Here is a 13,520-nt window from a genome sequence, read left to right on the forward strand (position 1 = left end):
ACACGGGGCGGTGCCCAACCCCCCAATCAGCCCTACCCTGAGCGTGATTGAGGGTGGCATCGCAACCTCCCAATCTGCCCTGCTCTGTGCATGACGGGGCGGCGCCCCAACTCCCCAATCGGCCCTGCTCTGAGCCTGACCAGGGGCTGCACCTAGGGATTGGGCCTGCCCTCTGCCACCCGGGAGCAGGCCTAAGCCAGCAGGTCATTATCTCCCGAGGGGTCCCAGACTGCGAGAGGGCACAGGCTGGGCTGGGGACCCCCCCCCCCCCCAGTGCACAAATTTTTTGTGCACTGGGCCTCTAGTCTATAATAATAAAAGCATAATATGCAAATTGACCAAACTACCTAACAGCAGAACGACTGTCAGGACGACCACGCTATGACACCCACTGGCGCCAGGCCAGCCAAGGCAGATGCGATGCAATTGGTCAGGGGCCTGGCCATCACCCCATGATTGCCCAAAGCGGAGGCCCAGGCAACCGACCAGCGGGCTGCAGCAGGTGGGCAGGGCCTACCTCTTTGGGGAGATCAACTATGGGGCTCCCCGACTGTGAGAGGGCACAGGCCAGGCTGAGGGACAACCCCCCACCTCAGTGCACAAATTTCGTGGACCATGCCTCTAGTCTTAAATAAGTTCAACAAACATTTATTGAGAACCTGCCAATTATGGAGGAGGTAGCCAAATCAACTTTAATAAAGAACATTAGCTCTCTTGATAATTTGGAGATAGAAACTCACCCTAAAATGAGTCATTAAATTACATGATAAATATAGTTTTCTGCTGAGAATATGGGATGTCTACAATTATTTCTTTAGGAGCTCTGTGCCTCATTTGTCCAGTTAGCTTTGAGAAGAAAGAAAGCATGCTATATGATATAATGAATTTTGTGGACTGGTTGACATTTCTTTTTAAAAATAACTAAATACTTTTTTTAAATTTAAAGTTGGCATACAATATTATATAGTTTCCTGCTGAGAATATGGAATGTCTACATTTATCTAACTTACAGAGTGATCCCCTGACAAGTCTAGTACCTGCCAGAAACCACACACAATTATTATAATATTATTGACTATATTCCTTATGCTGAACTTGACATCCCCATGACTGTTTTTATAATAGACAATTTGTACTTCTTAATCTCTTCACCTTTTTCACTCATTCCCTCAATCCCCTCCCATCTGGCAACCATCAGTTTGTTCTCTGTATCTTTGAGTTTGTTTCTGTTTTGCTTGTTCATTTATTTTATTTTTTAGAATCCACATGTAATTGAAATCATATGCTATTTGTCTAACTTAATTCACTAAGCATAATGCCCTCTATGTCCATCCATGCTGTTGCAAATGGCAAGATTTCATTTTTTTATGGCTGAGTAATATTCCATTGTATACACAGGGTAGATAAAAGTAGGTTTACAGTTGTTCATATGGAAAATAATACAGTAATTAATAAATAATACAAAAATAAACTCTGTGTTTCGTGTACTCACAACTATAAACCTACTTTACCAACCCCTGTAAGTACTACAACTTTTTTATCCATTTGTCTATTTTTTTTCTTAAAATGAGCCATTGGATAACTTGGCTATGTGATCAGCTACTCGTAGAAGGACCCATGTCACAATAGAAAATGTTAAATTTATTTCTATTGACTTTACTGTTTATAAAAGTTTAAAAATATAATTTATAATTTATTTCTTGATTATTTAGATCTAGTAAGATTAGTTATGCTGGATTTTATATCTTCTTTTTATTTCAAACATAGGAATATCACATTAAAACATTTTAGGCTTACTGTACAAATCCAACAATAAGTATATAAAGTTTATTCCCTTAACACACACATAGAGCAACTGATTATTGTGTTTTCTTCCTAATAAGTTCTGTTTTAATATTTTTCTTTATATGTAAAGTCTAGGCCACATGAGCTTGTTAGATTCTGGTTATATATAATCTTGTAAGGTTACTTTCTAAATCACTATTTTCATTCCAAATGATCAAATTCATTGTCATCACATTTATATTTTCTACTTAAACTTTTTCAGTCTTCTAAATTTATCGTTGCTTCTCAATTTTGCTGTCATTCACAAAATTACTGAGAATTACGAGCTTTTATATTAGGGTAATTTTTTCTTAATGACCTCTTATGAATAGATATACTCACCCTAGATGTATTAGAGGTTCTCCTTCCGAAGTGTGTCTTTTGTATGTTTTTGGAGTTGGACTCCCTAAAGCACTAAGGCTGCAGAATTATTTTGCAGTTTGTAAATTTTGCATTAATCTGACTCACACACATCCCGCTCTTAAAGGCTCCCTTGCATCCCTCCATTGATTTTAGTAGATTAAGAGTAGGTAGATATTTTGCTAGAGCAGATGCTTATATTTTTCCTTAAACATATTTCTATGAAAAATCAAACCAAGAATGAAATGAATAGGCTATTTCTGTTTTCATGCACATTCATATGTCTCTACGCATACAGTGTTTATATATTTGTTTTTATTTTGTGAATAATGTCTCCTGTGCATCATATTCTCTGCTGTCCCATGGCTACCAGATAATGTAAATTATTATTGACATCAGTACATCTGTTGGGCAAATAAGTGATGTAGATTACCTATATCATTACTTCTGATCACTGACATAAAGTGTATGATTGTAAAGAAATTTACCTATAAGTGAATTCAGGCTTACAGCCCAATTTTCTTTTTAATTTGCCATTATTTGTTACCCAGTTCTGTATATTGAATTTTGTATTTGAGTGATTTTAAATTGTTTAGTCATATAATAAAGGCAGTGAATTTTATTATGTCCCAAGTGCTCATGACATATAAATCTGACAAGTTTAACTTAAATTATATTTAGCAATGTAACAATGGCATAAACTTTTAAACTATAAACTTTTATGTAGTCATAATACATGACTCTTACTCGCTTGGGTTCTTATTTTGATTAAGTAAGCTACTACTACTTTTAAAATTCTACTCTGAGAAATAGTGATAGACTGTTAATTGGTTTGATGTGTTTGGTGGGTTACAATTAAATCTTACAGTGTGGTGCTAGTCAGTCTAAAATTCTAAGATAGGATTTAGTGGTGACCTTTTAATGTCCCATAGACATAGTTTTACTTCATATCAAACACAGTTTGTCAGATGTAGTTGCCAATCACATTGGAAATCAGGTAAGAATGTGAAAACCCAACCCATTCTTTGTCATTAGTGCAAGCACCTGAACTAGATTTTTCCTAGATGGTGAGTCTGTAGTCAGTTTCATGCAAGACAGTTATTATATGGGACTGTTCTTAATATCTTATGAATAAGGGGCTTAATTTTAGCTTGGGATTTTTATTATTTGTGCAGAACAGGATTGTCTATAAATCCTGTCCCTGTATTCATTGGCATTTGATTAAGTAAAGCCTGTAACTCAGGGATTGTTCACTAAACGTGAAAGATAGAGGTAGGAAGCTCCCCTGATCACTTTGGATTTGGAAGCTGGTATTCTACGAGAACTTCAATAGGTCACGCAGAAAGCTAATTATGTTGCATTCACAGAGCTGCCTGTACAGGTTTCCTCCCTCACATGGGGGGCCGTTCTTGAGATGACTGTAAATGTGTGCTGTCAAGCTCTCAGTTTTTACAGTATTTCAATGAATTCCAAATCGTTTTGCTTCTAGGTATTTTTGTTTGTAAATATATCTCTATGTAATTTTTGCATTTTAATAACATTAACAAGTTTCTTATGATGAAAAGTTAGTATCAGAAACTCATCTTAAACCACTGTTTTAAAAGAAAGCTCCTACCTATTAGGCACAGAAAATAATTTGGAAAAGAAACTTATTCATAGCTTCCTTTATTAAATTCCTGTGTTCCTGCTTCCCCCCGCAGTGGTTCTCAACCTTCCTAATGCCACGACCCTTTAATACAGTTCATCATGTTGTGGTGACCCCCAACCATAAAATTATTTTCGTTGCTACTTCATAACTATAATTTTGCTACTGTTATGAATCGTAATGTAAAGATCTGATATGTTATATGTGTTTTCCGATGGTTGCGACCCACAGGTTGAGAACCACTGCATAGCTAAGTAATTAAGATTTTATACTGTATTTGATTAAATACAGTATCATTTACATGATCTACCTCAGCAAACAAAGCTGTTTTTTAAAGAATAGCTTCTAATAAAATAGGAAGCCAAATCTTTTCTTCCTTTACCAGAAAGGCGATAGCATAGCATAGTAGTTCAGGAGACAGGTCACCAGGTTCAAACCTAACCTTTTTGTGACCTAGTTTTCTCTGTTAGGAAGTAAAGGTATTAATAATTCCAACCTTTTAATGTACTTATGAGGATTAAATTATACACAAAAAAATATTTAGAACAGTGCCTAGCATTTGTTAAGTGCTGATATTGGGTATCATTTTAAAAAATTACATGTTGTATAGCTCATATACTTGTTATCTATATAATCTATATAATAAAAGCCTAAGCGACTGTTACGGTGGAATGACCAGAATGATTGGTTGCTATGATGTGCACTGACCACCAGGGACAGACGCTCAATGCAGGAGCTGCCCCTGGTGGTCAGTGTGCTCCCACAAGGGGAACACCGCTCAGCCAGAAGCCAGGCTCACGGCTGGTGAGCACAGCAGCAGTGGCGGGAGCATCACCTGCCTCTGTGGCAGCGCTAAGGAGCAGCAAGCCAAGTGGTAAGGAGCCTGCCACTAAGGAGCAGTGAACTGAGTGGTAAGGAGTGAGTAGGCGGGCGGTAAGGAGCGAGGGATCCCAGACTGCGAGAGGGATGTCCGACTGCCGGCTTAGGCCCAGGGGATCAGCCAGCAGTTGGACATCCTCCGAGGGGCCCCAGATGGTGAGAGGGTGCAGGCCAGGCTGAGGGACCCTCCCACCTCCCCAGTGCACGAATTCTGTGCACTGGGCCTCTAGTCTATTATAATTATCAGAAATTTTCTATAATAGAACTTCTCATTACTTAAAAATATAATTAAGAACTTTTATATTTCCAAAATTTGAAAAATCACCATGTTATCGAGTGAGAATACTACTTGCATTGTAAGCTAGTAGTTACTCCATCACCACATTCTTCACCTTATTTCTTAGAGGAAATATTTATTGTATATATCCTTCCATACTTAATATACATGCATTTGATAAATCTTAAGTCTACTCTTATGAATATGAATAATGACTATGTAATAGATTATTTAAATTATATATGCATTCCTATAACCTTATCATATAACACATGACATGTCTAGGAAATTAGATAGGGTTTTAGTACCTTTGGAAATAGATGTTGAACCTAAAAAACACATTCATTTTCCTGGATCATTTATATTTGGAAATAGTAATGAATTGTTCTCTTACTTGAAATGGCAATAACATCAAAGCTGCATATATCTCTTGAGTTGGTTTTATCCTGACAAAACAAATATGAGGACAGTTTAATAATAAACCTTCATTAACTTTCTGTTTATAACTGAGGTTTTCTTTTATTATATTTCTAATTAATTCATTTAATAGAAAATGGGCTCACAGTTGCAAATACATGAGGGAAGGAAGTTAAATTATCTTGATGGTGTGTTAACACAGATATTTTATTACCCAACATTTTTTAAGCTTCTAAATTATAGGAATTTATAATAATTTGTTACTATAATAATTACATAAAAATATCAAGGTATTGAAGAATTCTGAAGTGCTTAGAAGACACTAGATCATTATTAAGTTATTCCAATTTTGTTCTGCATCTGTAGATTTTTCTGCTCCTTTGTCACCTGATAATAAACAGATGTCCCCATTTCTTAACAAGCTCAATAATAATAAAAAAACAAAACTGGTGCAAGGATTTGTTTGTTTGAAAAATTGCTTTCTTTTCCATTTTTAGTGGATTAACCAGATAGACCTACAAAAAGGGTGGAGGGAAAAGTATAATGGAGATCATATTGCAGCCATGATAAAGACCACATTTAGGAGAAAATTGGGGATAATTTAACCAGAAATTAACCAATAAATTGAAGAAAAATAATCTCTAGAAAATATTTTTGTGAGAACAAATTTAAGTATATTTCACTATTATTTTACAGAAAAAGTTATCAAAATCTTGACCAGTTTTCAGCTGAAGTTAGCCTTTCTCAGACTTCCCTGGACCCAGGTCAGTCACAAGACGATGGAAAACAAGACACGTTAAATTCAATCAGTGAAGGTAAGGAAAAAGTCTGTTTGAAAAGTACTTTTCCTGCACTATTGATACTGTGGTTGCAGAGGACTGCTAAAGAATAATTGTGATAATTCTGCAAAGTATGCTAAGAATTAAACTGCCATTATGGTTAAAAATGGTCTGCTCTTGTTTGTTCCTCATGTGTTTGTGGCTAACCTTCTAGACTCTCTTTAGTTTTTACCTTTATTTCCTCACTTCCTGTGTCTTTTCTACCCACTCCGATTTGGCTGTTGTGTCTCTACTACTTACTGAAATGATTTATTCAAGGTGATTAACCACTGCCATATTGCTAAAGTCAGTTCTCTGCCTTTATCCTATTAAACTCAGCAGCTTTTGCTATAACTGACCATTTCTTCATTTTTTAGTCACTATTTGTACCTTGTTTATAAGTACTCTGAAAAAACGTGGGGAATAGACATAAAGGAGTTTTGTTTTTTCCCATTACCCCTTTCAGCTGTGCTCAACCAACCACTCTTCCCATTGGTTTGCATCTTCCTCAACTATATCTTGGTCAAATTCCACAACTTTTCAGGTCACTTTCAATGATCGCATTTGTTTCTAAGACTCAAGCTATTCCTTTTAAAAGTTCAATAGCTTAGTTGGTTCAAAGCTCTTTTTTCCTCCCCTCAGCATAGGCTACAGTTGTGAATACAGCCCTTTGGATTGGACAAGTGGTATTGGTATGAAAGAGTGCTCACATCTTTTATCTCTCCTTCCCAGTTCTACATGTGCTGGTGTGTGTGAGAGCTAGGGAGTTTCTTACTGAAGGGGAACCTGCAATCCTTTAGACATCCAGTTTCTTTTGTTTTCTTTCTCCATTGCAATAAATGGCACCCCCATAAGCATTATTCTAGATTCTACTCTTCCCGCTTACATCAGTAGGTCAGTTTATTAGCAAGTCCTGGCAGCTCCCCATATAGCACATGCTATATAGACTGACCCATCATCTCCTCCCTTACTGCAATCCTAGCCTGTGCCGCTGGAGCAAGCCTCTTGGATGGACTGCTGCCACAGCTTTTTCAATGTCTTTGGTCTCCCATTCTTGCCTTCTCATAATCCATTCTCCAAACAGTAATCAGTGATCTTCGAAAACATTGTATCCCCACTTGAAGTCATCCTGTGGCTCTCAAAGACAGAGTAAAATTCAAACTGCGTATCATGGCATCGTTATTGTTGATAGAAAGGATGAGAAGTCATTTTTTTCAAGAAATATTTATTAAGCGCCTCATATGGACAAATATTATGCTAGTAACTTATTAGTAGCTACCACATTTCATCAAATCTAAGATGCTTTGAGTTTTAAGATATACCATTATTGCCCAGTTGGGTGGAGTTGGTTGTTGTCCCATACACCAAAAGGTTGCAGGTTTGATTTAGGTCAGGGCATATACCTAGGTTGCGGTCGAGTTACATATGGGAGGCAACTGATCTATGTTTCTCTCACACATTGATGTTTCTTCTCTCTCCCTCCCTCCCTCTTTAAAATCAATTACAAATATATATATATATGTATTTGTAATAAATAATCCATCCTTGGGTGAGGATTATGATAAACCATTATTTTATGTATAACCACGAAAGAAAAATGCTAACAATTCACTATAACATTTCAACATCTTAGCATTTTAAAAAATATTTTTTATTGATTTTATTTTTTTAGAGAGATAGGGAGAGGGATGGAGAGATAGAAACATTGATGAGAGAAACATCATTGATCAGCTGCCTCCTGCACACTCCCTACTGGGATCGAGCCAGCAACTGGGGCATGTACCCTGACTGGGAATTGAACCTGTGGTCTCTTGGTTCATGGGTTGACGCTCAACCACTGAGCCACACCACCAGGCAAGCAGTGATTCTTAAATGTATTGTTTGTTATCATAATGCGTGGCACATAGAGTACATCCAGTGACTTCTAACTTAACATTTGTAGCAGTACCATTTGAAGACTTGTAGAGTCCAGACCCCACTATCAGTACATTTAAAACAGAACTGGTCTTTTTGCTATGCTATAAAACAAAAAATCAATTTTCTGCTTTTAATGACTAATTTGTTTCTGCTAGGACCTACCAACCTCTGTCATCTGAGGCAAAAAGTTTTGTTAACCTTCAACTGTTGCCATATCAATATTTTATAAAGTATGAAGTTTTTAGTGTTTTTAGGTCCTTATTGGACCTAAAGGACAATTCTTCAAGGACAATTAACTATTTGTTATTTTATCCTAATTTCCAGGTAAAGAAGACACTCCCTCCTTACTTGGTCTCTGTGGGTCTCTAACATCAGTGGCAAGTTACAAATCTCTAACTAGCCTCAAATCCAATGACTGTCTTGCAAGTCCTACAGCAGAGATGACAAGTCCAGGCCTAACTCCATCCTGAAAAATTTAATGTAAAAGCCAAAATATTTTATGTTGCAGAAGTTCTATTACATAAGTTTGACTGCTGGGAAAACCTTTGGAATTTTATATTGTTCTGGCATATGTGGAGTTCTGTTGCTTCGAGTTCAATCTACTCCATGAAAACTGAATGGAAAAAAAAAGATCTTGCCATTTTTTTCATTAAAAAATTCTTATATTTGTCACTGAGAAAGTTTAAAATGAATAGGCCTAACATTTTTTTCAAAGATCCTCAAAATTAATAATCATTTGCAAATTGTACATACTTATTCAGTCGATTTTCATATATTTAAATGTATCATAATTGCCAGAGACCGAGTTCAAGGTTTTATTTCAGAGACTTTAGGCAAGTATTTTCTTTCCTTTTTAATTCAATGATTCAAATTTCGAAAAATGACTTAATAATTTCACTTTTCATTAATTTCTTCCTATGTTCTCATGTTAAAAGCCTTGTTTTTAATATGAGGAGAATGTTTTCAGCTGCAGTTTGACAGTGGCTTATTCAATTTTTCTTTAACAATCATCATTTGATATCAACTTAGCATTCCACTTAACATTTTATATATTTTGTAGGAATGTGCCTTTAGGCAGTTACTAAATTTGTTAGGGTCATAGGGAAAGTATTTTACAGTATTTTAGGCCATTTAGGTAAAATGAATAAAATTTCTTATCTTTGTTTCTCCAAAATTTTCTTAAAAGGTCATCAATTAAAAAAACCTGACCGAATATGCATCCAAAATTAAACATTAAAAAAGTGTAGAGCAGATGTTGAAAAAAATATTTGATCAGGGAAGATTTCAAGTTCAATCAAGTATCTGAGAGGCTTTTAAATTAGTATCAGTAGGTAATCACCATACTTAATGTCCGGCATACAGTGCTGTTTTCTATCCCTTATGGGCTGCAGTGAAGTCTCATGTATGTTTTATAGTTTCTATTATTAATCATGCCACAATCTCATTGTAAAGTCAATATTAAAAATCCCTGCACTTCTACAGGTTAAAAAAAATGTTTTCTTTTTAAAAACATCTCTGAACTGTATTTTATTTTTTTTTTGCAATTTTTGAAACTATACATTTTTGTCCCTAAAAACTTTGCCATATTGGAAAAGAAAATGTATTAAATGTATTTTCTACAGTAATATGAGGAAAACATGATCAGTTGTGCCAAAGAAGTTTTTACATTGTTTACATGAAGAAGCTACAACACTTACTGGGGACTTATGTGATATTTTTGTTTACTAATAAAACATTACATTCAAACTTAGTAGCTTTGACATATAGGAAGAATGTTCCTCTTAAAGCAATTTATTTTTGTTGAGAGGAGGCAAGAAGTGCTGAACTTATCACAGTCATTCTTTGTGTTAGAAATGTAGGAGTGTGGTGGTTCCCTGCAATCTTTAGAGCTTTACTCTCATAATTTGAAATTTAAGATAATAAATAGTAACAAGGCTAGTCTTATATGTAAGATAGTTCAAACAATATCATTTCAGGGACAAAGGAGGCCTGGAAGCCCTTAAAATAAGTTATCTTAGATGTACCAGGACTACTCAGAGCTTTATTCTTTTAGCTTAAGGCTTTTTAGTACTTGTAAAAATGCAAACATTCTTGAGAAATGGTACCTTTAATCTCTGAATTCTGAATACCTTATTGTGAGTGAGGCATCCAAAGCAATTTTTACTCAGCATGGGGGATGGAAGTTATAAAAGGAGGGCAGTGGAAATCTTGGGAGGAGGAAGTGAGAAATGGTTAAGGAGGGGAACTTCAAAACTTTTAGGCTGGCCTTAAGCACTATTGCTGCTTTCCTAAAAACTTTCAGAATGTTTTAATGCTTTATCATTCACGGTCCACACTCAACTTGACATTTTCCTTCAATAACTTTAAAAAATCATTGTTACATTTTTTCCATACATTTTTATAATACAGAAAGTTAACTCAAGATTCCATAATACAATTTTTCAGATTTGTCTAATGTGTACTGTAACTTGTGCATCTTAACACAGTGCATCTTAAGTGCAGATTTAAACATGACACCTGAGGACCATGACTTCCTCCTTTCTTGGAGCTCTTGGTATAAAATTCATCTGCTAATGTGAACTCAGGTTTCTACTCAGTTCATCTCATACTAATTAGAGAGATAGTTAATGTGTGCATGAGGAAACAACTTATGTCTCAATCTTTAGTTTCATTTGGTAGTGTTTATTGTTCATACACCCTCCCCAAAATAGAATGCTGAATTACATGCTAATATTTCCATGTGTATTTTGTTGCCTTGATGTATTACACTTGTTGCATGTATATTAAACATTTTGTACCATGCATTAGTGGTCTTAATTTATCCTTGACAAAAAGTTACTTGATTCAGGTTACACACTGAGTTGACAAATAGGGTAAAAGTATATTACCTAACTAGAGGGAGGCCCGGTGCACGAATTCATGCACAGGTGGGGTCCCTCAGCCTAGCTAGTGATCAGGGCTGATCAGGGCCTTCTCACCCAGGAAGGGACTGTAGGAGGTTGGCCGGCTGCGGGAAGTTGGCTGTGGGAGCGCACTGACCACCAGGGGGCAGCTCCTGCGTTGAGCATCTGCCCCCTGGTGGTCAGTATGCATCATAGGGACGGTCGCTTAGGCTTTTATATACATAGATATCTAAAATATTAGTATCAAAATGGTTTTGGAAGAATCCTTATTTCAACTTATATAAAATTAGAGGCCCAATGCACGAAGATTCATGGAAGAATGGGCCTTCCTTCCCCTGGCTGCCGGTACCGCCTTCGCTCTGGCCAGAGCCACCTTTCCGCCTTCCCACGCTGCCTAGAGGCCTGGAGTGGCTGGGGCCATGCAGAACACCTGCACCCTGCCCCCTCGGGGCCTGTGTATGTAAATTAACCCACCATCTTTGTTGGGTTAATTTGCATACCCACTCCTGATTGGCTGGTGGGTGTCATGAAGGTATGGTCAATTTGCATCTTTCTCTTTTATTAGTGTAGATTGAATACATTTTATTTTTTGAAGAACATGACACCCTTTTGAGTACACACAGCTATGGAGTGGCACAGTACAGCAATGGTCCTGGCAGTGTTACTGATAGGCTAACATAATTGCCAACGTTTGCTTTCTCAGCTGCCAAATGGAAACATCACCATCTTCTCAGCACCTGTCTGAAGGCATCAGGATGATTTCAGCACTAAATGAAATCATACGTGCATATTTGTAATAGGTAAGTGCCAAAGTCAAGCTACTAATTATGATTGACAAAACTTTAAGTCAGTTTGTAAGTCATCTTTATTAGATTTACATACAAGTTTTCAAGTGGTTAAAAATGTCTCACAGTTACAACTTATGGAAATTCTTTGCAAAGTTCCTATCATTAGGTGAAATCTCCACCTCTGAAATGTCACATGACTGCTTTGAAAATCAGGGCTCTTAATTTTTTTTTAAGTTAGTTCACTTTGCTCTTCCTCTAAGCAAAGCAGCTTCTATGTAGGTTCAGCATTTGTTCTTTTTAATGGATAGGAAGGGGGAGATAAAATTATATGTGTCATTAATAGTACCCTTTAAAATCATATTTTAGTTTAAACCAAACTTTAGATTGTTGTAAAATACGTTACCTTATTATATGTCACATTTCCCATACTGTCAGTTATTTTTCTAAAACACAACTAAAATCAAAATTTCACAACACTTGGCCTTACTACATGACACATTCTGGTGTTTTCTGTTCTATGTTGTGGTATTTTCTTTCATTAAAAATAAATGGTCTTGCGGGGAAAAAACCAATACCCCAACTCTGTAAGTATTAGAGCTGTACCAAAATACTGCCTTTGTCTCCTGTTGTCTTCTTGTTTCTCCTTTGGCACACAAGACCTCTGACTACATTTCCAACCTGATCTCCTACCACATCGCCATGTATACCCATTGCTCAAACTGGGACATATCCCATTGCCTGCTTCCCGGTATACTTAATCTGCATCATCTGCCCTAATCCTAGAAGCATTTCCTGCCCACTCCTCCTTTTCCCCCAGGCTGAGTGGAGAATCCATGAATCATAGTTTTCAAATCCACTTGAGGCCAGTGACAGTTTCTGACAGTTTTGTTATCTTTTTTTCCATCACCATTTATCCCCCTACACCCTCCTCACCGACTCCCACATCTGAAACATCTTCTCTCCAGTGTTTTTCATACTGCCTATCACATTAAAGGTCTCAATAAGTGATGAATGACAGATTACATTTTGGAAAAAAGTTCAAAAGTGATAGACTATGTTTTCCCACATCCCTGGATTTGTGCCCTGTAAAAAAGGAGGGAAGAATTTAAAGGAGTCATATGTGATTAAGTATAGTGAATAATTTTCCTAGAAATAAAAGGAAAATTAGAATTCTGTACTCTTAAAAAGTCAAATGTGTATTATATGAAAAGTAGCAAACATAATACTTGAAGAAGACATTTCTTCTTAAAAATGTACACATAAATTAAATATGTATGTTGGAAAATTTATCATTAATAAAATGAAAGTTTCCTTTCAGCAACATTACCAAGAACACAATTTCTAGCCAAACTCTTTTTGGTTGCTACTTTTTCTTTTTTTAAAACAAAAGTATTTATGCTTATTTACTACTTAAGTACAGAGAAAGCTGAAGCTTTCGTTTTTCATCCGGATACACTGCATGTAATACGTATTAGAAAAACTACTAGGGAATTATATATAAGTTATTTTAGTCATAAATCATAAGAATTTCCCACAAGTGCAATCAGTATTTATTTATAAGTGATAGTAAGTTGAAATATGTGATTGCTTTTTGAAGCATAGTTCTAAATCTCAATTTTCTGCCTTTTTCTACCAATAAGTTATCAAAAAGAAGCATAGCAAAACCAAGGTAAATTTAATACTGTTAAACAG

At 36.1% G+C, this 13,520-nt stretch overlaps 1 protein-coding gene across 3 annotated transcripts in view; it reads left to right on the forward strand.

Annotated features, from left to right (window-relative positions):
* The window catches only part of RUNDC3B (RUN domain containing 3B), a 98,839-nt gene extending 90,232 nt beyond the window's left edge, over positions 1-8,607 (forward strand). For all 3 annotated transcript variants that reach the window (XM_006099064.3, XM_006099066.3, XM_006099067.3), the window contains 2 exons: positions 6,099-6,217; positions 8,462-8,607. In XM_006099064.3, the coding sequence (XP_006099126.1) occupies positions 6,099-6,217; positions 8,462-8,607 (265 nt within the window). The remainder of the gene's footprint in view (positions 1-6,098; positions 6,218-8,461) is intronic.
* The last annotated feature ends 4,913 nt before the right edge of the window (positions 8,608-13,520 follow it).

The sequence above is a fragment of the Myotis lucifugus genome, unplaced genomic scaffold (genome assembly GCF_000147115.1).
Source record: "Myotis lucifugus unplaced genomic scaffold, Myoluc2.0 scaffold_257, whole genome shotgun sequence".
In the NCBI taxonomy this organism is placed as follows: domain Eukaryota; kingdom Metazoa; phylum Chordata; class Mammalia; order Chiroptera; family Vespertilionidae; genus Myotis; species Myotis lucifugus.